Source organism: Aotus nancymaae, unplaced genomic scaffold (assembly GCF_030222135.1).
Source record: "Aotus nancymaae isolate 86718 unplaced genomic scaffold, 86718_ANA_hifiasm-v0.15.2.pri h1tg000025l, whole genome shotgun sequence".
Classification (NCBI taxonomy): Eukaryota; Metazoa; Chordata; class Mammalia; order Primates; family Aotidae; genus Aotus; species Aotus nancymaae.
The window spans coordinates 25,762,380-25,790,297 of record NW_026988438.1 but is presented as its reverse complement, the minus strand read 5'-3'; the positions used below and the strand labels follow the sequence as shown (position 1 = coordinate 25,790,297).

The following is a 27,918-nucleotide window of genomic DNA, read 5'->3' as shown; positions in this document are numbered from 1 at the left end:
TATTTTAAAACTTCAGCAACGTTTCAGGATGTAAAATCAATGTACAAAAGTCAGTAGTATTTCTATATACCAACAATGTCCAAGCTGAGAGTCAAGTCAAGAATGCAATCCTATTCACAATAGCCACAAAAAGTAATAAAAAACTTATAAAAGAATACCTAGGAATACAGCTAACCAGAGAGGAGAAAAATCTCTACAATAAGAATTACAAAACATTGCTGAAAAAAATCAGAGACAATAAAAACAAATGAAAAAACATTCCAAGCTGATGGATAGGAAGATTCAATATTGTTAAAATCACCATACTACCAAAAGCAATTTACAGATTCAATGCTATTCCTATCAAACTACCAATGCCATTTTTCACATAATTAGGAAAACTATTCTAAAACTTATATGGATACTCCTAACACATACGAAACCAAAAAAGAGTTCAAATCGCCAAAGCAATCCTAAGCAGAAAGGACAAAGCCAGAGGCATCATACTACCCAACTTCAAACTATACTGTAAGGCTACAGTAGCAAAAACAGCATGGTACTAGCACAAAAACAGACACATAGACCAATGAAACAGAATAGAGAGCCCAGAAATAAGTGCACACACCCAGAATCATCTGATTTTCACCAAACTTGACAAAAACAAGTCAAGAGGAAAAAGGATGTCTTATTAAATAAATGATGCTGGGATAACTGGCTAGCCATATGCAGAAGACTGAAACTTCACCCCTTTCTTTCTGCATACATGAAAATCAACACAAGATGAATCAAAGACTTAAATGTAAAACTTAAAAGCAATGAAAATCCTAGAAGAAAACATAGAAAATACACCTTACAGAAAAATTAACTCCAGATGGATTAAAGATTTAAACAAGACTTAACATCATCAAAACCCTAAAAGAAAACCTAGGCAATACCATTCAGGTCATTGGCATAGGCAAGGACTTCATGACTAAAACACCAAAAGCAATGGCAACACAAGCCAAAATAGACAAATGGGATCTAATTAAGCATAAGATCTTCTTCACAGCAAAAGAAACTATCATTAGAGTGAACCAGCAACCAACAGAATGGGAAAAAATTTTTGCAATGTACCCATCTGACAAAGGGCTAACATCCAGAATCTACAAAGAACTTAAACAAACTTACAGGAAAAAAACAACCCCATCAAAAATTGGGCAAAGGATATGAACAAACATTTTTCAAAAGAAGACATTTATGCAGCCAACAAACATATGAAAAAATGCTCATCATCACTGGTCATTAGAGAAATGCAAATCAAAACTACATTGAAATACCATCTCACTCCAGTTAGAATGGCAATCATTAAAAAATCTGGAGACAGATGCTGGAGAGGATGTGGAGAAATAGGAATGCTTTTACCCTGTTAGTGGAAGTGTAAATTAGTTCAACCATTGTGAAAGACAGTGTGGCTATTCCTCAAGGATCTAGAAATAGAAATTCCATTTGACCCAGCAATCTCATTACTGGGTATATACCCAAAAGGTTATAAATCATTCTATTTTAAGGACATATGCACACATATGTTCGTTGTGGCACTGTTTACAATAGCAAAGACTTGGAACCAACTCAAATGCCCATCAATGATAGACTGGACAAAGGAAATGTGGCACATATACACCATAGAATACTATGCAGCCATAAAAAAGGATGAGTTTATGTCATTTGCAGGGACATGGATAAAGCTGGAAACCATCATTCTCAGCAAACTGACACAAGAACAGAAAACCAAACATCGCATTTTCTCACTTATAAGTGGGTGTTGAACAATGAGAACACATGGACACAGGGAGTGGAGCACCATACGGATGGAGCAGGCCTGTTGTGGGGTGAGGGAGGTAATGGAAGGATAGCAAGGGGTTGAGGGGATTGGGGAAGGATAACATTAGGAGAAATACCTAATGTAGGTTACAAGGGATGGATGCAGCAAACCACCATGGCATGTTTATACCTATGTTAACAATCCTGCACAATCTGCACATGTGCCCCAGAACTTAAAGTGTAATAAAAAAAAGAAAGAAAATACCATTCTGAACATAGACCCTGGTAAAAATTTCATGATGAAGAGGCCAAAAGCAATTGCAACAAAAACAAAGATTGACAAATGCAACCTAACTAAATTAAAGAGCTTCTGCATAGCAAAACAAACTACCAAGGGAGTAAACAGACAACATACAGAAAGGGAGAAAATATTTGCAAACTATGTGTCTGATGAAGCTCTAATATCCAGAATCTATAAGGAACAAATTGAAAGTAAAAAAAAAAACCCATTAAAAAATGTGTACTCTGCACCACTCCCAGTCACAGCCTTCCGTGACTTGCTCAGTTCCAACATGGCAAAAATCTCCAGCCCTACAGACTGAGTAGTGCATTGAGTCCCTGATTGCTGTTTTTCAGAAGTTTGCTGGAAAGGATGGTTACAACTGCACTGTCTCTAAGATGGAGTTCCTAAGCTTCATGAATACAGAGCTGGCTGCCTTCACAAAGAACCAGTAGGACCCTAGTGTCCTTGACCACATGATGAAAAAACTGGATGTCAACAGTGATCAGGGCAGCTGGATTTCCCAGAATTTCTTTATCTGATTGGTGGCCTAGCTGTGGCTTGCCATGACTCCTTCCTCAAGGACCCCTTGGGCCTGGTCTTCAAACCCACCCCGTTTCCTTCCAGTCTTTCTGTCATCATCTCCTCCTCACAGCCCACATGTCTCCTGAGCCCAACATTCCTACCACATCATGCATGCTCCACCTGCAGATAGTAATAAAACAATGTCAACTTTTTAAAACACGGAAAAAAATAGGCAAAGGATGTGAGCCTGATCTTCTTAAAATTAGATACATCTTGTGGCCAATAATATGAAAAAATGTTCAACATCATTAATCATTAGAGAAATGCAAATCAAAACCACACTAACCCAATCAGAATGGCTATTATTAAAAAGTCAAAAAATAACAGATGCTGGTGAGGTTATGGAGAAAAGGGGATGCTTATACACTGCTGGTGGTAAAGTAAACTAATTCAAACACTGTGGAAAGCAGTTTGGAAATCTCTCAAAGAACTTAAAACTGAACTACCATTCCACCCAGCAATCCCATTACTGGGTATATACCCAAAGGAATATAAGTCAGTCTACCATAAAGACACATGCACATGTATGTTCACTGTAGCACTATTCACAATAGCAAAGACATGGAATCAACCTATATGCCCATCAATGGTGGAATGGATAAAGAAAATGTGGTACATATACATCATGAATATTACGCAGCCATTAGAAAGAACGAGATAATGTCCTTTGCAGCAACATGGATGGAGCTAGCAGCCAGTACACTAAGTGAATTAATGTAGAAACAGAAAACCAAGTACTGTGTATTCTCAGTTACAAGTGGAGCTAAATACTGAGAGTACACATGGACACAAAGAAGGGAACAACAGACACTGGGGCCTACTTGAGGGTGGAGGGTAGGAGGAGGGTGAGGATTGAAAAACTACCTATTGAGTACTACGTTTATTACTTGGGTGACAAAATAATTCATACACCAAACCCCCACTGCATGCAATTTACCCATATAGCAAACCCACACATGTATCCCATGAACCTAAAATAGAAATTGGAAGAAAAAAAGTGTCAACAGAAAAATAGAAGACATAAAGAAAAGTCAAAATTTTCAGAACTCAAAAATACAATAATCAAAACAAAAAATCTTAATGGGAAGCACAAATTAAAACAAAAAGCATATCACAGCCATCTTAAGAGTAAAAATCACAAGGTCTGACAATTCAAAATCTAATAAGGATATGAGAAAATTCTAGACACAGTGTGAGCTGCTACATTTGCTTCAGACAGCAGTTTAGCAATATCTGGTAAAGCTGAAAAAGCACACACTCTATAACGGAAATCCCATTTCTAGGTATATATCCTAGACAAAATATTGCACATATACGGAAGAAAACCATACAAAAATGTACATTTTCTAATTGCTTGTAATCGAAAAACTGGAAATAATATATTAAGTTGGGGAAATACATAAACTTTAGAATTCATAAAATGGTTTAAATTAAAGAAATATATATATATACACACACACAGAGTTCAAAAATACAACTTTGAAGCAAAAATGGTACAGTGACACATTCAGTATGAGATAATTTATGTGGACTTAAAGCACACAATAAAACAATCCCTGAAAACAGAGATTGGATGGATATACACTTCAAATTTTAATAAAGGTATAAGTTGGATTAGAAGCAGAATAAAGGTGATTTAACTGTTTTTATGATATTCTAATTATTTTTAAATAGCTGATGCAAAAATGACAAAGATTAGCATTTGTTCTAGATGGTTGATCACACATATTTGAATATTATTTTTAAGTCTCTGCAGTTTTAAGCATTTCAAAATTAAAGGAATAACTTTTTAAAGCTACAAAAATAGGAATAAACGACTAAAAAGCAGTAACTTTTAATTAATATGCTGGATTCTGAGACAACTGTAAACTCAATAGTATTTACCATGGTGTCAAATTTAGCATTTATCTTGAGTTCACAAACTGAGTTTGCTAATTTTGTCTCTGTTTTTCAAATTTCTAGAATTTACAGCCTACTATAAAAACCATACTCTTTTAGGTTAAGGGTTAGAAGACAGTCATAAATTTCTGGCTGTGTGACTAAATAAATCTTACTTTACTAACATAACTCCAGGATCACTATTCAAGCTCATCACTCTCACTATCCCTTCACGTGGTCATCATGCCCACCTACAAGGTCTCCAAAGCCAAATGCCCATCCTCATTTAGAACCTTTTTGCCTCCCGTGACACTCTTTTCCATCTGGCTTGTCTATTACCCTGGCCATTATTTACACACTAAGGTTCATTCTTTGAGTCCATACGAGAACAGTTTCTGGAATCTTTAAATTTTAAGAGAGGAACTTATGATATTCTGCTCAACCACAAGGGTACACACACAATTAATAAACCTGAAAGGTTCCCTCCCTTTCTTTTTTAACAACATTGTGTTTACTATTTTTATCTGATAAACAGGATCACTCTACAAATATTATTTGTCTCAAATTATGACTCACCTCTGGATAAAGATGGAAGCATTTCACTGTATTAATTACAAGAGGATATTCAGTAAGCCTGTCATTCATAATCATCCACAGTCCTTCCAAAAATGAAGGTGCTTCAATAATGGTCTTGAAGTAGGAATAATAAAGTCCCTTTTTTAAAAAAGGCACATATTGTCAATGTAATTAAAACTTGAAAATATTTATTTTTATCATTTCTTTAGAACATTTTTTTTCTGAAAAAAAAAAAAAACTGAAAAGGTCAATAGTAAGACTTCCTAATTACTCCTTGCTAGTTTGCATTCTTGGACTTTAAGAAGCATGTATTTTCAGGTGATTACTGTACTATTCTTTCACTTTTTCCATAGGTTTTCAAACTAAAGAGTCGGAGGGATAGTCAAATGATTTAAAGAGTTTTTCTAATAATGTCTTAAAATATAGGCAGTATACATTTAATTTTACTAAATCTGGTTTTATCCCCTACATTTGAGATGCTTGAGGGTTGACATATGATTAATTCTATCATAAACAGGGATGCCTTTATGTCTCTGTACAACTTTGCATATAGAAAATTAGTTTTTTTCCTATCTTCTTAAGAAATAAAATATAATGACCATAAGCATCGCAATCAAGGAATCCAATGCTTCTAGCTTACTTCATAGCTCTATCTAATGGCTCTGTGCAAAGTGAAAGCTCAGTGTCAATTGACTATTGTTGCTCACAAATGCTATGTACTAAAAAGCAGGTTCTTTTAGTGTCTTATACTTCAGGATATAAAATAAAGGCTTCATTAGGATAGCAAAAGTGCTGTTCAGTTAAAATTTGTGGATTAACGACAGCATGTTGTCTCTTATTTCCCCATCTATTTCTTGCCTTCGTTCCTAAAATCTAAAAGCAAATAAAGGGCCACATTGTTTAAAATGCACTCCCGCTAAAAAATGCTATATGCTATAATCATATCTGCCTCACCCAACTCCTTAACTTTTAATAGATTAAGCAACATGAGTAACTACTAAATTAAAGGTCTGCTTCAGCTGATGTCTGAAAGGCCATTACCTAATAGTTGATTGGCAAAATATGAGTTCATAAAGAATTTTCCTTTCTGCTTAGGAGGATAACAAGGCAATACAATAATTAAAGGATATCTAATATGTAAAAGTTTATATTTAGGGAAATATTAAACATATAAATAAATTATTAATAACAGCTACTGTTTTGTGCCAAGTATTCTGCCATGTGTTGTCACTCATTATCTCTTTTCATTTTTCCTAAACCCCTCTAAGGTTGGCATTATCTCTATTGAGCAGCTGAGATTACTGAGAATCTGAGAGGTTACCTGACTAGCCATCATACAAGAAAGCACAGAACTGCTATCAGAATACGGCGATCTGTCAACCAAAGTCCAGACTCTGCCACAGTTATACCCTTTATTTAATAATAATTTATATTCTGTCTTTGGAAATACCTTTAAAATATTCAAATGTCATACATATGTTAATGTAACCAATGCTTTGAAACATTATAGGGGCAATATAGGGATGAAAATAAAAAGCAGTGGCTAAGGGACCTAGAATAGGCAAATTCATAGGACAGAAAATAGAGTTGGGTGTGATTAGTGGGTACAGAGTTTCTGTTTGGGATAGCAAAAAGTTCTGAACGTGGACAGTGGTGATAGTTGCAAGAAAATACCAATGTACTTAATGTCACTGAGTTGTACACTTAAATGATAAACATATGTTTAAATTTATTACAATTTTAAATTTAAATTTTGTCACAATTTAAACAAAAAGCAATGGCTAGAGTGAGGAGAGCCAGTTACAATGCTTTACTAGGCCCCCGACAGCTGCGAGCAGATTTGGAAGATGGACAGTTGTGGTCTCTTACAAATGTAAAATTCTGCAATTTTGGCATTCACTATCCCACTTACTCTTCACAATAATTATGTGAGATGTATATGGCAGAAAACTCCATTTTAAAGACTAGGTATCAAAAAAACCAGAAAATTATATTAAAATTATATCAAAAGTTATTTCTCAAAAGTGATTATCTTGAAATCAAAAGAGAGCTGAATTAACAATAATAATCATTAAAAGACCCAGGTAAAACATGGGATCTCCCAACTGTAGCAAAAGAGAAAGCAATTTCTGATAACATCTCATGTGATACCCTTTTATCACTTCTTCAGTGCCTTCTTCGTTCTCCTTCCACAGATATAATTCATCTTTATTATCTTAAAAAGAAGTCTGCATTAGGAAAGGGTGAAAGATAATGAAATAAGTAACAGAAAAGAAAAATAATCTCAAACACTTTACTATTTAAATAATAAACCTGGATTATAGCTTAAGAAACAGCGCAGTTCACCAAAAGTTCGTTTCAATTCCTAATGCATTTCTACCTCATCGTCTCACTATTCTTAAACCACAAATTAATTCATTAGAAGAAGAAACCTAACCATTTCAGTGCGAAAAGCCATCTCCCGTTCCAAAGATGAGAGGTGAGAGAAATGACGGTCCTTTTCAAAAAGTGTTACTAAATGTAGCCTAGAAAAAAATGAAGTATCATATCACAATCAGGACAAGTTTCAAAAGCAACACTAAAATCACTAAGCGATAAGCAAAGTAAGAAAGCCACAAAAAGGAAAATAATTTGTTATAATATTGATTTTATAATTTGCTTACTAACTTGTATGTTTTTAGGCATTTATAATCCAGTGTAGCACACACCTGAAATTCCTTAACTCAGTGGTTTTTAAACTTAATTGTGCCCGGGTATGGCGGCTCACACCTGCCATCCCAACACTTCGGGAGGCCGAGGTGAGAGGATCACTTGAGGTTAGGAGTTTGAGACCAGCCTGGTCAACATGGTGAAACCACGTCTCTACTAAAAATACAAAAATCATGCAGGCATGGTAGCACATGCTTGTGATTCTGGCTGCTAGGGAGGCTGAGGCAGGAGAATTGCTTGAACCCAGCAGGCAGAGGTCGCAGTGAGCGGAGATCATGCCGCTGCACTGCACTCCAGACTGGGCGACAGACTAAGACTCTGTCCCAAAAAAAAAAAAAAAACTTAATTGTATATCCAAAATTCTTGTGGCTTTTGTCACCTTGCCTTCCATCCCAGGCCTCTAAATCAGAACAGAGGCAGGTTAGTGTTTACTTTTTAAGTTTCAAGGGATTCTAATGTACCAGCCTTGGGAAATACCTCCATAGCTGTTGAAAAAGAATTCAGAATATAATTTTAAATTAAATTACTTTAGATCAAAGCAGACTTATAATAAGTATAATATCACATAAGGGATCGACTTTCAAGTGCCAAAGAATACAGGTCTGTACTTGAAGATATTTTAGTAGTGAAACTCAACAGCTATAGGCAGTGAAGAAAGGAGCATATGTGATAAACAAAATTAGCTACGGTGGGCATTTATGCTATAGCTAACTTACCTAGTCAGTACTTTCCAGTGAAGTTGAAAATAAAGCAAAGTTCCATATATTAACCCTGTTTTCTACTAGCCCTTCTTTACATGTAGGACAGATGCCAGGGTACCAAAAACTGCAGAAATATTCCCTACCATTGCAGCCTCAGTTCTAACATCAAAATCTCCCTGCAGACTAAATGGCTAGAGCAGCACTGTCCCAGCAGAACACAGGGGCAGGGTGCATACCTCCCAAGGGTAGAAATCCCTGAGCACAGGTAAAAATAAAATATTCCAGAGGGAAATATTATTTTACAAATTTTTATAACAGTTTTGTAAAATAATGTACTCAGGCTTGCACACTGAAAGGCTCAAAGCCATTTAACTCTGTATAACCACTGCAGAATCTTTATCTTCTTTTTTTACCTGATTTCCAATTGGCAGGTGTTACTACAACTTTATCCCCAAAGTTATTTTACTGGCTGAGCATGGTGGCTCACACCTGTAAACCCAACACTTTGGGAGGCTGAGGTGTGTGAATCATTTGAGGCCAGGAGTTTGACACCAGCCTGGCCAACATGGTGAAACCTCATCTCTACTAAAAATACAAAAAATTGGCCAGGTGTGGTGGCACACACCTGTAATCCTAGCTATTTGGAAGGCTAAGGGATGAGAATCACTTGAGCCTGGGAAGCAGAGGCTGCAGTGAGTCAAGATCGCGCCACTGCACTGTAGCCTGGGAGACAGATCAAGATTCTGTCTCCAAAAAAAAAAAAAAAAAAAAAGTTATTTCACTAACAACATATAATTACCATAAAATAAAGGAGTGTTTTAAATGAACTACACATGCAAAACATGCTTAAAAAGCTAGATATTTAAAGTAATGTGTGGTGAATTCTTTGGTAAAGCATAATATTTTAATTCATAAGTTACTATTCCCCTGATGCATCTATTTTGTAAATGCTCCTTAACATATGAGGTTTGTAAAAAAGTAAAATATATGTATACGTTGGTGCACATAAAGATGTTCAACAAATATAGCCAGAAGTTGTTTTATTTTATGCAAAAAGTGATGGCAATTTTTAATTAAAATGTTTTTAAATATTTCAAACTGAAACTAAATCTTACCAGTGCAAAATTCCTACAAAGGCAGCTGGAAAAAGGAAAAAAAAGGAAAGTTATTAAAAGCTGGTTTGTTATAACTTATCCTTAAAGCAAGTATTTCAAACGTATTCTTTTATATGTCTAGAAAGATAGCACACAAAGCAAGATGGCCAGCTATTCCTGTCGCTACGAGTATAGGAAAAAATCCAGGACACAAAGCAAATTCTGAACAGAGCTTACCTCTCAGCAGCAGCACCTGACAAGCCAAAGGAGAGACTTGAGAGGGTTCTTTTTTTACTTCAGGTAATTTATAAGAGTGATGGATTTATGGATGACTGTGACCTTTTTTGATGTTTTTTTTTAGTATTATTTTCTATTCCTTTACATGAAATTTTTATAAAAATTATAAAAGAAGTAAATATATACAGTATGCTTCAGCTAGTTCTAACCAAGAGGTTAGTTTCCCTGGCATTCATCAGAAGATGGTTAAATGCAGGCAATCACTTCCTCAGCAGCACATCTAAAAGCCGCGCTGTGCAACTCAACCCTTGACGAATTGCAAGCTCTTTGCACACTCCCAGACCTAGGAGGTACTAGATGGCCTAGGAGACTAATTTGGAGTCACCTGAGCCAATGCCCCATGCATACATAAGACCTCACCAGGGAGCTGGGAGACACTGCTCTGGGTATGAAGGTTTTACAGGAGCTGCAAACGCAGTCTGTGCCCTTGGTTGGCTGGGGAATTCCTTGTTTTCAAGGGTACCATGGAGCTGGGAAGAGGGGAGGGGAAAATAGAACGAGTTAAAACACCACAAACTTTGCTGTTCTTACAGAGGTTAAGCAGCTTTTCTTGAATTAATGCCATTTAGATTGTTGTAAACATATGGTTAATTTCCAAGGTTTTGAAAAAAATGATTTTGATGATTTTCCAAGTATTTTCATTGTCATCATGGAGGAGTTCATTTACTTGGCTATTCCAGAAGTCCTACCTCCTTTCTGAGATTGTATAATGGTATTTCTTATGGTTGTCCCAAATATACTTGGCAAGTCATCTTATAAACCACCAATAATGGCCATTTAAAAATTCAAAAATTATTCCACTTGGCTTACAAAATAAATGAAAATTAATTCAATAATTATTGAAGAAATTAAATATAAAAAAATTTAAAATTGCAATGTTGAAATTCTCAACCATGCCTCTCCAGATCTTTTCCCATATTACTAACTGTCCTGGGCTTATCTTAAATATTTCTCAGAATATTTATTTGTTTTATACCAGGATGGGCAAAGTACAGCCCATGGTCTGTTTCTGGACTGCCTGCAAGCACGGTTGCTGTGATTTTTAAAAGGCTGGTAAAAATGAAGCAGAAGCAGCTGGTGCTGCTGCTTCAACTGTATGTGGCCTGCAAAGCTTAAAATATTTACTCTTTGGCTCTTTATTGAAAAAAATATAATTTGCTACATATATTAACTTTCTATCTAATATACTTGGAACCATCCTGAAACTAAACCTCATACCTTTGCTCTCAACTTGAAACAGGTGCTCATTAACTGTTTATTAGGCTTCATTAACTTTAAGATATACAGAGACTATCCTATTCAACTACATTTGTATCCTATTTCTAATTTTCCTAACAATTATATACATTGGCAAACAATCTTAAGATAATATGTAAGGAAAAGGTCAAATATGCCACCAAATTCATCCAGCTTTCCAAAGATACTCAAAATCTTTCTGTGTCTCTCACTCCCTCCCTTCACCCCATATACAACATCTGGGAAAAAAAGATGTTATGGTGTAATCATGCTAGTATTCTAAATGCATGAAGGGCTTATCACATGCCCTTTCCAAGCTCCAAGCTGTAACAGAAGCACATCCCCCAGACCCCGGCATCCTATCTATCAATCTCACCTCTGAAGGTGACCCAGCTTCATACTTCACTGAAACAAAGACCATTAGAAGCCAGCACTTCCAACTTCTTTTATCTCCACTTTAACATTTCTCCATATAGTAATCCTCTTTTGGCTCCCTTCCATCTGAGAAGAGGAATTCTCTCTCCTCTTTTCCACAGTTAGCTTCTCAAGTTTGTACCTTTAATTCTACCCCTCCCAAACATTCCAAGACTTGCTCCACTAATTATTTCCTTTCTTGGATTCTCTCATCCTCTTCCCTTGATCCTTCCCTTCAGCCTTTAAAAATTCCAGACCTTAAAACACTCTCTGAGATCTGTTGGCCCTTCAAACCAATATACTCCCCATCTCTCTCTCTCTCCCCTGGTTCAATGACAAGACCTTTGGCCAATTTCCTTCTTCTAAGTTCCCACAAGTTATTTTTAAATGACCAATGGCCTTTTAGTTATCACAATTCTTGTGCATCTTTCTATAGCATTTGGTAAGATTTTTGGATCTCTTCCTCTCTCATCTTTCATCACACCAACTTTCCCAGTTCTTCTATTTCTTTGACCACTCTGATTTTATCTGGTTTTTCCTTTTCCTCTCATCTCTTAAAACCAAGTTTTCCCCCAAGTATCTGTCCTTTGCCCACTTTTCTCTATTGGCAATTTCACTCAGTCTTAAAATTTCAGTGCTCACGTCTACACAGATAACTCCCAATCCATAACCTTCATTCCTGAACTTTCTCCCTTCCCAGCCTCCTCTTCTAAGATGCCACCCATCCAGTCCTGTCTGTCTCCATCAGCTCTCACCTGTCCTCTCCTCTTCATACTTGCTGTGGTTACCCTCGTGAAGACTATTATTGCCTGGATTCTAGTGCTAGTTTTCCAGTTATTCTTTTTGCTCCCTTTCTCAATCTCTCTAGCACACTGCTGCCAAGTTAATCTCTGAAGCACACTTCCGATCATGCCACTCTATTTAAATATCAGTTGGTGTCAACATTGGAAATGTACTATATGCCAATAAACTGTTCACTTTAAAACAATTAATTTTGGCCAGGTGTGGTGGCTCATTCCTGTAATGCCAGCACTTTGGGTGCTTTGGGAGGCCAAGGTGGGTGAATCATTTGAGATCAGGGGTTCAAGACCAGCCTGGCCAACATGGTGAAACCCTGTCTCTACTAAAACTTAAAAAAAAGTTAGCTAGGCATGGTGGCAGGTGCCTGTAATCCCAGTTACCGGGAGGCTGAGTCAAGAGAATCACTTGAACCCAGGAAATGGAGGTCGCAGTGAGCTGAGATGGTGCCACTGCGCTCCAGCCTAGGCGACTGAGTGAGACTCCATCTCAAAATCAAACAAACAAAAACAGTTAATTTTATGTTATGTGATTTCATCTCATAAAAAAAATTTTTTTTAAAGAAAATAATCCATCAACACCTTCCTACAGGATGAAGTTCAAATGCCTTACACCTTACCTTGAATTAGACCCTCCAAGGCTGGTTCCAATCAACCTTCTCAACTTACTTCCTACTACTTCTTTTTCATGTCCTTAATTTCAGCCCACTTGGCTTTCATGTTTTCTGCCTCCCATGACTTTGATCATGCTGTTCTCTCAGCCTCTGACACTTGTTGATCTCAGCTCGACATATCCAACTATTAGCCTTTTGTCACAATTCGAATCTCACCTTTTTCTAAAAGTCTCCCGATCTCATTTCCCACTTCCCATCCTAAAGCATTTGTTCACACTTCTGAACTCTCATAACACTCATGACAGTCACTCATTGTTTCACCCACCCCTAGGGTTCCTTTAACGCACCAGACCTCGGTGCACCGGAGCTTGTGTTGGGGATGGCAGTACCACTTGGTTTCCAAGACCACGTTGATTCTAGACTTGGGATGTGTTCACTGGCATAATTAGACATCTGACGAAATCCAAGTCTGAACCTCCATCATTCCTCAAGTATCGTTAACACTTCAAGTGTGGAGACACATTCTACTTTGACATCAACATTCAACTTGCAGTGAGAAAATTACAATAATTGACATTAAGAGACATTTATCTATGACAGTTTGTATCAGTAGCCAGTCTTAGGGCTAGGCTCAAAATTGATTCCATACCAACAGCAACAACATTTAAGATCCCTGTTATGCTACAGAAAATGAAGGATGTTAAGTGGGGGAAGAAAAACCATTCAAATGCGTAAGTAACGAAATCTCCCAGCTGTAAACACTGAAGTTCCATGGCAAGATGGATCAATAGGGCAAAATAGACTTACTTTGACCCTATTTCCATTATAAATGTTCTCAACTTATTTTTAACTCCATGTGTTCTGCTTTCGGGTGCTGAGAAACATAACGTCTGTTCCCCAAGAGCCAGCCAATCATTTTTTACCAAGCGTGATAATTGGCTGCCCTAATTCAGAGAACATTTCATTAGGGTGACGTAGGGGTGACTACTGTCAGAAAACCCTGAAAATGTTTTTGAAACAAGAACTAATTGGTCTTGGCGATACTCGCCACGTTTTTCCAGAGCTAGGACCTTGCAATTATTTGCTACTAGGCACCCACAAACCCTTGCTTGTTAAACTGATCTCTTTAGAGACTTAAGCGCCATGCGGCTCCCTCCTAGGGCTCTCCTGCCCTCTCCTCACCGATGCAGAGAGTGGTCTTGCTGGAGAATCTACCCGCCTGCAGTTCCTGCGCCTTTTCCCGGAGCTGCGCCAGGAAACCGTGGAGGAACTGGAAGCGGCCGAGGAGGGGCTTGGCGGTCGCGTCCAGCTGCAAGCAATTTCGAGCTTTCTGATTTCGGTTCCTCCGCGGCGAGTACCCTCGGGCGCCCCGTGGCGGGTTCCCGCCACCTAGGGTCGAAGGCTGAAGAGACAGCCCCGACGTTTCCACTTCCTCCTCCACCTCCGGCTCCCTGGCTCTGGAGGCCCCGCGCCGCCGCTTCGACTGGCAGGGGCGGGAAGATTGAACCCGTTCTGGGGACGTCGTTCTGAGCTTACTCCTCGTTTGCCCGACCATTTTCTCATAGTCCTTGTTCCGACGGAGCTGGGTCAATTTCCGGCGCGGCGCAGCCCAGCCGAGTCCAGCGAGGTCCGAAAAGGCCTGACTCGCCTCGCAGCCTCAACGACTTGTCCCTGCCGCCGTTGCGAGACTCCTGGTCGTCATGGCGACTGTGAAATGTGGGGTGGGGAGCGTGCGGTCGAAGCCAGTCGCGCGGGCAGCCCCTGCGCGCGCAGCACACCCGCCTCCGCGCTTCCCCGTGCGTGCAGCCTGCCCTGAGCGCAGCCCCACGCACAGCCCCCCACAGCCTCCCCAGCTCCTGCAGCCCCCGGTGCGCGAGGTCCCCCGGCCTGTACGTGCAGCCCCGACCTTGTGCGCAGCCCCACGCACAGCCCCCCACAACCTCCCCAGCTCCTGCAGCCCCCAGTGCGCGAGGTCCCCCGGCCTGTACGTGCAGCCCCGACCTTGTGCGCAGCTCCACGCACAGCACCCCACACACTCCCAAGCTCCACTCGCGCAGAACACATCACCTCTAGCGCAGCCCCCTTCACGCGCTTCCTTGTGCATGCAGCCCCCAGAGCGCGCAGCTCCAAGCAGTCTCTCCACACGCTCCCAGCGCCTACAGCCTCCTATGTGCGCAGCCTCCACCCACACTCACGCAGTCCCATCACCTCTCGAGCAGCCTCTCCGCACGCTCCCCAGCGCCTGCAACACCCCCAGTGGGCGCAGCTCCACCAATCGCTTTTCCGCGCTCCGCCCCCGCACAGCTTGGGGACCTAAGCTTGCTGGCGACTAAGTCTGAAGAACTTCCCGTAGTTTAATTCTTTTCTTTGGGTTTAGGCCTAGCTTTGACCTTTTAACCAAAAGGTTACGCGTTAATTAACAAGGTATTAAAGGGGAAGATCTCAGCTAAAAGAAATGACAGTAGGAAGTGAGCCAGGGAAGCCAACGGACTTTCCGACCCGCCTGTGGTGAGCCGGGCACTAGGAAAACTCTGCTCTCCTACGATCGCGGGGGTATCGTACAGTCAGTGCCCTTTGCCAATGCGGAGGGATCGGGCCGAGGCTGCGGGCAACACGTGACAAAGCCGGCGTGAGTCCGGTGGGTCTGACCCCAGAGCCTCAGGTTGATGCCAATTCTTTGGCACGGGACAGCATTTACTGAATCTTAAAGCAAAATTATTTTCCAGTAAGGTTCCTCAGAAGTCGTCAGTTCTAGGAGCGGTGTGCTCAAGCGCTTTCAGAGCTTTCCTAAAACGGACACCAGCCAGGACCAACTAAGAGGGGAGCGTGTAGCCTCCCAGTCACCGTGCAACCCTACAGGAGGTCACAGCAACTGGCACAGATGCACTGGGGCCACTGACAATTGCCAGGTCCTCTGTCATGGGCCACATGCTGGAGTCCACACCGCTTCACTTCCCATTTGTTTGATGATGGATCAAATTGAACTCCCGTATCCTAACTGAGCAGTCTAAATCACGGCTCACTGTGGCCAGGTTAATTTTTCCTGATGCAATACAGTACAAAAATGTTCGTGGTTCCTCATAGCCCACAAATCAAGTCCTAGGCTTGCTCATCAATGCCTTAATAATTGCCCCAATATACCTTTTCAACTTTAATTTCCCACTTCCTGGGACACAAATCTTCCATCCCAGTCGTTTCAAGCAAGGTTCACAGCCCGAGACACAGTAACTGCTGAATTCCTTTCCTCATATGGAAAAGCCACCTCTTGGCTTTCACATACTTTTCTCCCTGTCCATCTGAATGCTATCTCCTTCCAAGACCCGGCCCATTTCTCCAGCCCATATTAATTATGCTTTTTCTGAAGGTCTGGAACACTTAACTGACAGTACTATTCATCTTTTTATTATTATTATTTTTTTATTTTTCATTTTTTTATCCCAGAGCTTTCGAGATAGCCCCCACCTGTTTAGCCAGAGTACTATTCATCTTGTCACTCATTTAAATTCAGTAAGCGCTATTACTGTTAAGTTTTTGTTTTGTGAGTTTTTTTCAAGGAGCATTTCTACATTCTGGCATTATGTTTGGTGCTCAAAGTGTTTTCTCAATTCATGCAATAACTATATGCAAATTTTAACATCAAGCATCAGGGATGTGGTTATTTGCCCAAGTTTTAATATCTAATAAATCCTATCTGTCCAATGTGGAATTTAAAATATAAGGTACTTATGGTGGTTGATAAGAATATATTCTTGAATGGATAGGCAAACTGAAAGCAACTTATTTTAAAATATGACTGTTTTAATGTTTTTTGGAACAATAAATGGAGTGGAGTGACTGTTTTCTTTTTGGTCAGTTTGTTTTTTTCTGGAGTTTCCAGTTGCCTTTTGTATCACTTGGTGTCCGGCTAGGATAAAGCATGCTCTCTTACCCGTGGTCTAGCCCTTGAAAGTACAAATCTGGTCATTTTTGCCACTTAAAAAAATTAATTTTTTTTTCAGACGGAGTCTCGCACTGTCGCCTGGGCTGGAGTGCAGTGGCGCCATCTCGGCTCACTGAAACTTCTGCCTCCCCGGTTCAAGCGATTCTCCTACCTCAGCCTCCCCAGCAGCTGGGAATACAGGCGCCCACCACCACGCCCAGCTATTTTGTGTCTGTAGTACAGACGGGGTTTCACCATATTGGCCAATCTAGTCTCGAACTCCTGGCCCCGTAATTTGCCCGCCTCGGCCTCCGAAAGTGCTGGGATTACAGGCGTGAGCCACCACAACTGCCTAAAAAATCTTTTTATAAGAATGTTCATTGTACTATTATTTATATCATTGAAAAAAAACAGAAATGGCCTCAATATCAAACACTAAGTTATGAAACATTCATATAGTGAAGGATAACAGCCACTAAAGTCATTTTGAATGGGTATTTAATGATATAGGAAAATAGTCATGATACAGTGTTAAAAGAAAAGAGAAGCAGGATATATTTTATGATTCAGATGTTTAGTAAACACATAAAATTATGTGCCAAGTGCCACTCTAAATCTTTTACACAGGGGACTCATATAGGAAGATTACCAATGTATTACCTTGAGCTAGTAATTTAGCCACTCTAGGATTAATTTCCTCATCTGAAGATGAAGACAGTTATATTTGTCTTACTGATGGTATGACTGAATGAATTAATGCTTGTAAAGCATCTAAAACACAGCACATGGTTTAAAAAATGTTCCTTTATTATGTTCTAGATTGACCATCCTATAGTCCACTAGTGATTTAGGTTGGTGCAAAAGTAATTGCTGTTTTTGCCAATACTTCCAGTTAATATTTTGCTACTTGGTTTCTTTGTCATCAAGTGATATGTTAGTAATTGTTGAACGGTAATACATGTTTTAGGTTCATTAATTAACTGGAAGACAGTTGCCTAAATAATTATGTATCTACTCTACTAAGGAAAGGAGTAGATTTGTGTATAAGAGGGAAATCATGACACTGTTTTATTTGCAGTTGAATAGAATCATGGATGTTTTCACCTTTTTACAGCTTCTCTATTAGTGGTCACTTTTTTTACCTTGTTATTTTGAATGATTATTTGAGTCAGACTTTAGCTGCATACTAACTAATGACAATAACTTAAAGCAGTTAGCTTGATAAATTAGTCTATGATGAATTGACAATTAAAACAGCACATTATAATTAGATATGATGAATACATTCTTGCATTATCCTCTTTGAAACAGAGATGCCTTGTGATTTGGCTTTTTTTACTTAAGATAGAATCTCACTCTGTCACACAGGATAAAGTGTAGTGGTGCTCACTGCAACCTTGAACTCTTGATCTCAAGAGATCCTCCTGCCTCAGCCTCCTGAGTAGCTTGGACTACAGGTGCAGGCCACCACACGCAGCTAACTTTATTTTCGTAGAGACAGGGTATCATTATGTTGCCCAGGCTGGTCTAGAACTCCTGGCCTCAAGCACTCCTGCCGCCTCTGCCTTCCAAACTATTGAGATTACAGGCATGAGCCACTGTACCTGGCCGTAAATTATTTGTCTTACATAGAGCTTTCTAATCCAGTATGGATATCTAGAACTTGCCTCAGTTTTTCCTTGTCTCTTAGTAAAGCAATGGGGATTTTTAAAAAATGCAATTAAACTATGTAACCAGCAGATGGCAACAATGATCTGTAAATCAAAATTTCAAAACAGGTACTTATTAAATTCATTCTTCAAAAAAAATCACTGTTCTTATAATAAATCCATTTACTGAATATGAAATGTAGAGAAATTCCAAATGTAACCCCACATAAAAATTACATTGTATATTTCACATATCAAAATAATTAAGATAATCCTCATGGTCAATATTTAGTTTTCCAAATAATAATGACTTTGTTTTCATTGATTCAGAGAATTTATTAGATTTAAAAGTTTTTAACTTTGCACAAATACATAGATATAAATTTAAGTGGATAGTTAAGTTCCATCTCTAGCCTCCGGGCTAGATAGAGGTAGTTCAGCAAAGATCATTTTGAAAACATTACAAACTTTTCCACTTATAATTTGGTAATTTAAAATACACATTTCAGTTTAAACCCTTTCTGCAGAAAAGATGGGTTTTTATTTGTGCTGTCTCACAATTTCTTATGCATGAAGATACTTTCCCCTTTTGTACAGTGCAAGGAGTTGTAATTGGCACCGAAGTATTTGTCTCTGGTTTATCAGCATTAGTTATTCCAAAAGATGGTGGCAAAATTCTTAGGCTCTCATATTTATTTAGTAATTTTCTTCACTTCCATTATACCTCTCTAAGACTTTTTCTATAAATTCAAACATGAAATACATCCTGTATTTAATCCTGTAGCTCCATTTTTGTCTTTAAAAAAATAGGATAGCTGTAGGTATTATGTTCTAGGAGCCTACTTACTTTCTACATAATTTCAAATTGGTCTGTTTGTAAATGTTAAAAGATTCTTTCAAATTCTTCTTCAGCAAGTTGCCTCCACTAAAAGAGTGTCTTTGCACATGTTGATTTTATAAAACAACTGCTTCGGTCAAAAACCTTTCTTGGATTTACATGTCTTGGATTGACTCGTTTTAAACAGCATATTTGCTGCTGTTGAATTACTTTATGGAGCCTCTTTAAATTCGTATTGGATGCAGGTGCTGCATCAAGGAGAAAGTGGAAAGACACCAACTTGTTATGAAGCATACAGCAAGTTTAGATGTAAATGCATCTGTATGTGATACATTGCATAATGCTGTGTTTTGGACTATGGGAGAAAGGTATCTGTAATAACAAGTTGAAACTTCCAAGAGTTCCAATGTACTTTCTGTGTGTATCCACCCCCAACCTGGCCTCGCTCTCGTCCCTGACCTCTGTTCCTCTGATTGCTTCCCACCTGCACTGGCTGCCCAGTCTCTAAGTAGGGTGGGCCTCCTTGTTCTTATTTTCTAATTACTTCTCTCTACTAGCAGCCTAAATGGCAACTAGAGAATAAGGAGTAGAGGGAGACAGCTGTAAATGAATAATAAGTGTTTTCTTCAAGACCACCAGACTTGTTAGAGGCAGCAGAGCTCTGCTTTCACCTAAGTATGAACCCATCCCCTAAAGATAAATATGGAATTTCAAAATGCTCTCCTCATCTTTGCTACCATCTGTTGAAACCCTTTTTGAAATACTTATCAGTGACAATTTATAATCTATTAGTAGAAGAACCACTGTGTTATGCAGCTTTTATGTTTCCTAATTAAGACTGTATACATGGGTTCAAAAGAAGCAAGATAGACTTTTTTTTTTAATTAAAATTTGAAAGTATTTTTCTAAAGAACCAGTGCAGTGTCTTAGTTATAAGTGTAAACAGAATTTAAATCTTCACTATTCCTAAAAGAAACCCCATAGCCACTAGCAGTCATTTCCATTCCTCCCTCCTTCCAGCCTCTGGCATGCACTAATCTATTTTCCCTCTCTATGGATATTTCTATGCTGGACATTTCACATGCATGCTATCATACAACACGTAGTCCTTTGTGACTGGCTTCTTTCTCTTGGCATCCTGTTTTCAAGTGGTATCTCGTTGTTATTGTTCTACTAATAGGCTATTTTTCGAGTAGTTTTGGGTTTACAGAACAATCAAGTAGAAAATATAGACGTCCCATATAGCCCTTCTCCCCAACCCTGGCAGTCTCCCCTATTATTAAACTATTGCATTATTATTATTTTTTAAAATAATTCAAGCTGTTTTATTTCTTCATGGAATGGCTAGGTTTTCTCTGTTTCCTAGACTACAAATTCAGTCGTTATAGAACCTTGACAAAAATTCAGCACTTGATTTTCTCACTTTGCCACAGAGCACATGTTTATTTTTTTTTGAGACAGAGTCCTGCTCTGTTGCCCAGGCTGGAGTGCAGTGGTCCGCTCACTGCAACCTCTGCCTCCTAGGCTTAAGCATTTCCCCTGCCTCAGCCTCTGAAGTAGTCATGATTACAGGCACCCACCATCATGCCTGGCTTATATATATATATATTTGTACTTTAAGTCCTGGGGTACATGTGCAGATCTTGCAGGATTGTTGCATAGGTATACATATGCCATGGTAGTTTGCTGCCTCCAACCCTCCATCACCTACATGAGGCATTTCTCCCAATGTTATCCCTCCCCAACCTTCCCACACCCCACTGTCCCTCCCCTAGCCGCCAACCATCCAACAGACTCCAGTGTGTGATGTTCCCCTCCCTGTGCCCATGTGTTCTCATTGTTCAACACCCACTTATGAGTAAGAACATGTGGTGTCTGGTATTCTGTTCTTGTGTCAGTTTGCTGAGAATGATGGTTTCCAGATTCATCGATGTCCCTAAGACATGAACTCATCCATTTTATGGCTGCATAGTATTCCATGGTGTATATGTGCCACATTTTCCCTGTCCAGTCTATCATTGATGGGCATTTGGGTTGGTTTCAGGTCTTTGCTATCGTAAACAGTGCCACAATGAACATATGTGTGCATGTATCTTTATAATAGAATGATTTATAATCCCTTGGGTATATACCCAGTAATGGGATTGCTGGGTCAAATGGAATTTCTATTTCTAGATCCTTGAGGAATCACCACACTGTCTTACACAATGGTTGAACTAATTTACACTCCCACCAACAGTGTAAAAGTGTTCCTATTTCTCCACATCCTCTCCAGCATCTGTTGTCTCCAGATTTTTTAATGATCACCATTCTAATTGGCATGAAATGGTATCTCAATGTGGTTTTGATATGCATTTCTCTAAGGACCAGTGATGATGAGCATTTTTTCACATGTTTGTTGGCCTCATAAATGTCTTCTTTTGAAAAGTGTCTGTTCATATACTTTGCCCACTTTTGAGTGGGTTTGTTTATTTTTTTCTTGTAAATCTGCTTTAGTTCTTTGTAGGTTCTGGATATTAGCCCTTTGTCAGATGGGTAGATGGCAAAATATTTTTCCCATTCTGATGGTTGCTGGTTCACTCTAATGATTGTTTCCTTTGCTGTGCAGAAACTCTTAAGTTTAATTAGGTCACATTTGTCTATTTTGGCTTTTGTTGCCAATGCTTTTGGTGTTTTAGTCATGAACTCCTTGCCTATGCCTATGTTCTGAATGGTATTGCCTAGGTTTTCTTCTAGGGTTTTTATGCTGTTAGGTCTTATGTTTAAATCTTTAATCCATCTGGAGTTAATTTTAGTGTAAGGTGTGAGGAAGAGATTCAGTGTCTGCTTTCTGCACATGGTTAGCCAGTTTTCCCAACACCGTTTATTAAACAGGGAATCCTTTCCCCATTGCTTGTTTTTGTGAGGTTTGTCAAAGATCAGATGGTTGTAGATGTGTGGCATTGCCTCCAAGGCCTCTGTTCTGTTCCATTGGTCTATATCTCTGTTTTGGTAGCAGTAACATGCTGTTTTGATTACTGTAACCTTGTAGTATAGTTTGAAGTCAGGGTAGCGTGATGCCTCCAGCTTTTTTCTTTTTGCTCAGGATTGTCTTGGCTATGCAGGCTCTTTTTTGGTTCCATATGAAGTTTAAAATGGTTTTTTCCAATTCTTTAAAGAAGGTCAGTGGTAGCTTGATGGGGATAGCGTTGAATCTGTAAATTACTTAGGGCAGTATGGCCATTTTCACGATATTGACTCTTCCTAACCATGAGCATGGAATGTTTTTACATCTGTTTGTGTCTTCTCTTATTTCATTGAGCAGAGGTTTGTAGTTCTCCTTGAAGAGGTCCTTCACATCCTTTGTTAGTTGTATTTCTAGGTATTTTATTCTCTTTGAAGCAATTCTGAATGGGAGTTCTCTCATGATTTGGCTCTCTGTTTGTCTGTTATTGGTGTATAGAAGGCTTGTGATTTCTGCACATTGATTTTGTATCCTGAGATTTTGCTAAAATTGCTTATCAGCTTAAGGAGATTCTGGGCTGAGACGATGGGATCTTCTAAATATACAATCATGCCATCTGTTAATAGAGACAATTTGACTTCCTCTTTTCCTAATTGAATACCCTTTATTTCTCTTTCTTGACTGATTGCTCTGGCTAGAACTTCCAATACTATATTGAATAGGAATGGTGAGACAGGGCATCCTTGTCTAGTGCCAGTTTTCAAAGGGAAGGCTTCCATTTTTTGCCCTTTCAGTATGATGTTGGCTGTGGGTTTGTTGTAAATAGCTTTTATTATTTTGATACGTGTTCCGTGGATATCTTATTGAGAGTTTTTAGCATAAAGGGCTGTTGAATTTTGTCAAGGGCTTTCTCTGAATCTATTGAGATGATCATGTGGTTTTTGTCTTTGGTTCTGTTTACATGATCGATTACATTTATAGATTTGTGTATGTTGAACCAGCCTTGTATCCCCGGGATGAAACCTACTTGATAGTGATGGATAGGTTTTTTGATGTGCTGTTGCATTTCGTTTGCCAGTATTTTATTGAAGATTTTTGCATCTATGTTTATTGTGGATATTGGCCTGAGGTTTTCTTTTTTTGTTGTGTCTCTGCCAGGTTTTGGTATCAAGATGATGTTGGTCTCATAAAATGAGTTAAGGAGGATTCCCTCTTTTTGTTTTGTTTGGGTTAGTTTCAGAAGTAATGGTACCAGCTCCTCTTTGTACGTCTGATAAAATTCAGCTGTGAACCTGTCTGGACCTGGGCTTTTTTTGGTTGGTAGGCTATTAATTGCTGCCTCAACTTCAGCCCTTGTTACTGGTCTATTCAGGGTTTCAACTTCTTCCTGGTTTAGGCTCAGGAGAGTCCAAGGGTCCAGGAATTTATCCATTTCTTCCAGGTTTACTCATTTATGTGCATAGAGTTGTTTGTAGTAATCTCTGATGGTAGTTTGTATTTCTGTGGAATCGGTGGTGATATCCCCTCTATCATTTTTTATTGCATCTATTCAATTCTTCTCTCTTTTATTTTATTAGTCTGGCTAGCAGTCTATCTATTTTGCTGATCCTTTCAAAAAAAAATCAACTCCTGGATTTATTGATTTTTGAAGGGTTTTTTGTGTCCCTATCTCTTTCAGTTCTGCTCTGATCTTAGTTATTTCTTGTCTTCTGATAGCTTTTGAATTTGTTTGATCTTGCTCCTCTAGCTCTTTTGACAATAGAGTGTCGATTTTAGATCTTTCCTCACTTCTCATGTGGGCATTTATTGCTATAAATTTCCGTCTAGACACTGTTTTAAATCCCAGAGATTCTGGTACGTTGTGTCTTCATTCTCATTGGTTTCAAAGAACATCTTTATTTCTGCCTTCATTTCATTGTTTATCCAGTGATCATTCAGGAGCAAGTTGTACAGTTTCCAACTATTGCATTATTGTAGTGTATCTGTTACAATTGATGAACCAATATAGGTGCATTAACTAAAAAGTCCATAGGTTACCTTATGGCTTAGTCTAAGTTGCACAGTTGCATGAGTATTGACAAACACATGATTTCATGTATCTACTATTATAGTAGCATCACAGAGTTATTTCACTGGCCTAAATATCACCTGTGTGCCATCCCTTCATTCTTCACTCCCTCCCCTCAAACCATGGAAGCCACCAATCATTTTACTATCTCTGTAATTTTGCCTTTTCCAGAATGTCATACAATTAGAACCGTCCAGTGTATAGCCCTTTTTAAACTAGCAATATGTATTTGAGATTCCGCCAAGTCTTTTCACAGCTTGATAGTGCATTTCTCTTTATTGCTGAAAAATATTCCATTGTATGAATAACAGATGTACCACAGATTGTTCATCCATTACCTCTTGAAGGACATCTTAGTTCTATGTTCTGGCAATTATTGTTAAAGCTGCTGTAAACAGTCATGTGCAGATTTTTATGTGGACATATTTTTTCAACTCACTTGGGCACATACCTGGGAACATACTTGCTAGATCATATGATAAGACTATGTTAACTTTGAAAGAAATTGGCAAACTATCTTTTTAAATGGCTATACCACTTTGCATTCCACAAGCAATGAGAGTTCCTATTGCTCCACATCCTCACCAGCATTAGTGTTGCCAGTGTTTTGAATTTTACCTCTTCTAATAGGTATGTAGTTGTAGATCATGTTTTAATTTGCAACTCCCTACTCACATGTGATGTTGAGCATCTTTTCATATACTTATTTGCCATCTTTGATTTGTATATCTTTGATTAAGTATCTGTTCAGAGCGATCTTTTGCCCATAATTTTTTTCCTTATAGTTGAGTTTTAAGACCTCTGTGTATATTTGAAATACAAATCCTCTATCCGATATGTGTTTTTTTAAATACTTTCTCTCAGAGTGTAGATATTTTATTCTCTTAACAATGTTTTTCACATAAGTTTTTAATTTTCATGCAATCCATCATGTTAATAATTTTTGTTAATGGATTGTGCTTTTGTTATTGTGCCTAAAAAAACCAAAGCTACCTAGGTTTTCTCCTGTTACTTTCTAGAAGTTTTATAGTTTTGCATTTTGTGTTTAAGTCTATGATCCATTTAAGTTAATTTTTGCAAAAGGTTTAAGGTCTGTGTTTAGACTTATGATTTTGCATGTGGATATTCAGTTGTTCCAGTACCATTTATTGAAAAGATTATTACTGAACTGCCTTTGTTCTATTGTCAAAGGTCATTTAACTATATTTATTGGGCCTAGTTCTAGGCTCTCTGTCTCTTGCCAATAGCACACTTTATTACTATATTTTTGTAGTAAGTATATTTTCTTTATTTAGTATTGTATATATTCTTTATTACTATAGTTTTGTAGTAAGTTTTGAAGTTGGGTGGTGTCAGTCCTCTGACTTTGTTTTTCTTCTTCAATACTGTGTTGGCTATTCTGGGTCTTTTGCCTTGCTACATAAATTTTAGAATCAGTTTGTTCTTAGCCACAAGTAACTGGCTGGGATTTTGGTTGTGTTTGCATTGAATCTATAGATCAAGTTGGGGAGAGCAGACATCCTAACAATATTGAGTCTAACTATCCATGAACATGGACTATCTCTCCATTTATTTAGATCTTCTTTGATTTCTTTCATCAGAGTTTTGTGGTTTTCCTCATATTGCCTTTGTGAATATTTTATTTATACCTATTTTTTCCTATTTTTTTTTTTAAGTGACGATATAACTTTATTTCAAATTCCAATTGTTCATTGCTGGTATATAGGAAAGCAACTGTCTTTTTAAAGTATTACTCTTGTATCCTCTAACCTGGCTATAATTCAACATTGCCATAATCAATTATTAGTTCTACGAGTTTGTTAGAAGCACATCATTTTCTGTTTTTAAAAAAATCAGTAAAAATAGGAAGGAAAATATTCATTAAAACTTCAAGCAAACTGAACAAATAAACCCACTTGTATTGTGCATGAGTAACATAACCATCCAGGAGTACAAAAAATGAATTAATCAAGTAACTGCTGAACATGTCATTTGGCTATGTATTCTTAGTTGAGTATCAGGGAAACAATGCAAACAATGCTGACTTCTTTTTAGAAGGTTTGTATATTGTAGTTGTACTAGTGAAGCAATCTGAAATTAGTTTTAAGTGTATGGTAGAGTTAGGTACACAAATATGTTGAGGTTATTGTTGAGCCTTCTTCTACCATATCCATACAGATATAGAAAGGGGAAAAGCAAGAAAAAAGGACTCTGGGGAAGTGCATTGGAATTGGAGGCATCAGCATGAATTCATGATTTCTAATACAATAGGAATCCTTTTGCCCTGTAAGACAAAGACAGGCTGAAGAGCTATACTGTATTTAAGGAGACTGAAGTAGCATCATGACTAGATACAATATGTGCTCTTGAAGTGGATCTGCACTAAAGAAAAAATATGCTACAAAAGACATTACTGAGTCATTTGACAAATCTGGAATACAGATGATATATCACAATATTGCATCATCAAATCTCCTCAAATTGCTAACTCCACTGTGATTATTTTGTGGAATCTTCTTGTTTTTAGCAAATATACTTTGAATTATTTAGAAATAGTGGGGCATGATGTGCTATTTACCCTCAAGTGGTTCAGAAAAATCTGTATATATTACATATCTCTTTGTGTGCCTATATGTTTATGCACACACTACTCACGGTAAATGCACACGATACAGTAAATGGGGCAAAAGGTTAACAATTGTGAATCTGGGTAAAGGGTGCACAGGGTTTCTTTAAATTATTCTTGCAACTTTTCCATAGCATGAAATTCTTCCAAATAAAAGATTTCTAAAAGGTTGCTGTTAGGCATGCACACAAAAAATTAAGGATAACTGAGGTAGACTTTTGAAGGCAGGAGGTATGATAACATCAAATATTTTGAAGGACTGTCGTGTGGAAGGAGGATTAAGACTTATAATTTGGTTAATCTTATTTTGTGTCATTCTGCTTTGTGTAATATCATTACAGCATATCCAAGTACTCATGGCTGAAATAAGAGACAGTAGGTTTTAAGTTTTATGGAGTCTTCAGTATAATTCAGTACAGAGAGGTGCAAAATCATGTGATTCTGAGGGTTCACTGGGTAGCATAAACGAGTGAAGGGGACTGGGTGCAGAAAAATGGAAAATGGTGGGAACTTGAGAGCAATGTCTTTTCCAAAGGCTTTCAAATACTAAAGACAAACCCAAAACACTGTGCAGTAATCCCGTGCTGTGTCCAGCCTGTGAGTGGCCAGCCATGACCCACAATCTTATCTAATCCTTTTTATCAGGTAAGGAAACAGGTACCAAACATCATAAAACACAGCGTATAAGAGAATGAAAGGTGTAAGTGGGTGCATATATATTTTTAAAAAAACACAATTTTTAATGAAAGAAACTAATATCCACACATTTGTACTTATGTACAATTGGGGTAATATATAATTTTAAGCTGTTTACAAATAATATGTAATGCTTCAAATATTACATAAGGTTGATAATACATTTCTAGCAGAAATAAATATATTGCACTTAAAAAGAACTGCATTAGATGTTACTT

At 38.2% G+C, this 27,918-nt stretch overlaps 1 protein-coding gene across 4 annotated transcripts in view; it reads right to left on the bottom strand.

Annotated features, from left to right (window-relative positions):
• The window catches only part of DPY19L2 (dpy-19 like 2), a 104,463-nt gene extending 89,361 nt beyond the window's left edge, over window positions 1–15,102 (bottom strand). For 3 of the 4 annotated variants that reach the window (XM_021669352.2, XM_021669353.2, XM_064380464.1), the window contains exons 1-5: window positions 15,028–15,102; window positions 14,143–14,667; window positions 9,624–9,648; window positions 7,536–7,623; window positions 5,099–5,236 (exon numbers count right to left, since the gene is read on the bottom strand). In XM_021669352.2, coding sequence (XP_021525027.2) covers window positions 5,099–5,236; window positions 7,536–7,623; window positions 9,624–9,648; window positions 14,143–14,515 — 624 coding nt within the window. In that variant the 5' untranslated portion in view covers window positions 14,516–14,667; window positions 15,028–15,102. The remainder of the gene's footprint in view (window positions 1–5,098; window positions 5,237–7,535; window positions 7,624–9,623; window positions 9,649–14,142; window positions 14,668–15,027) is intronic. The other variant, XM_064380463.1, reaches the window with a different exon arrangement.
• Between the last annotated feature and the right edge of the window lie 12,816 nt (window positions 15,103–27,918).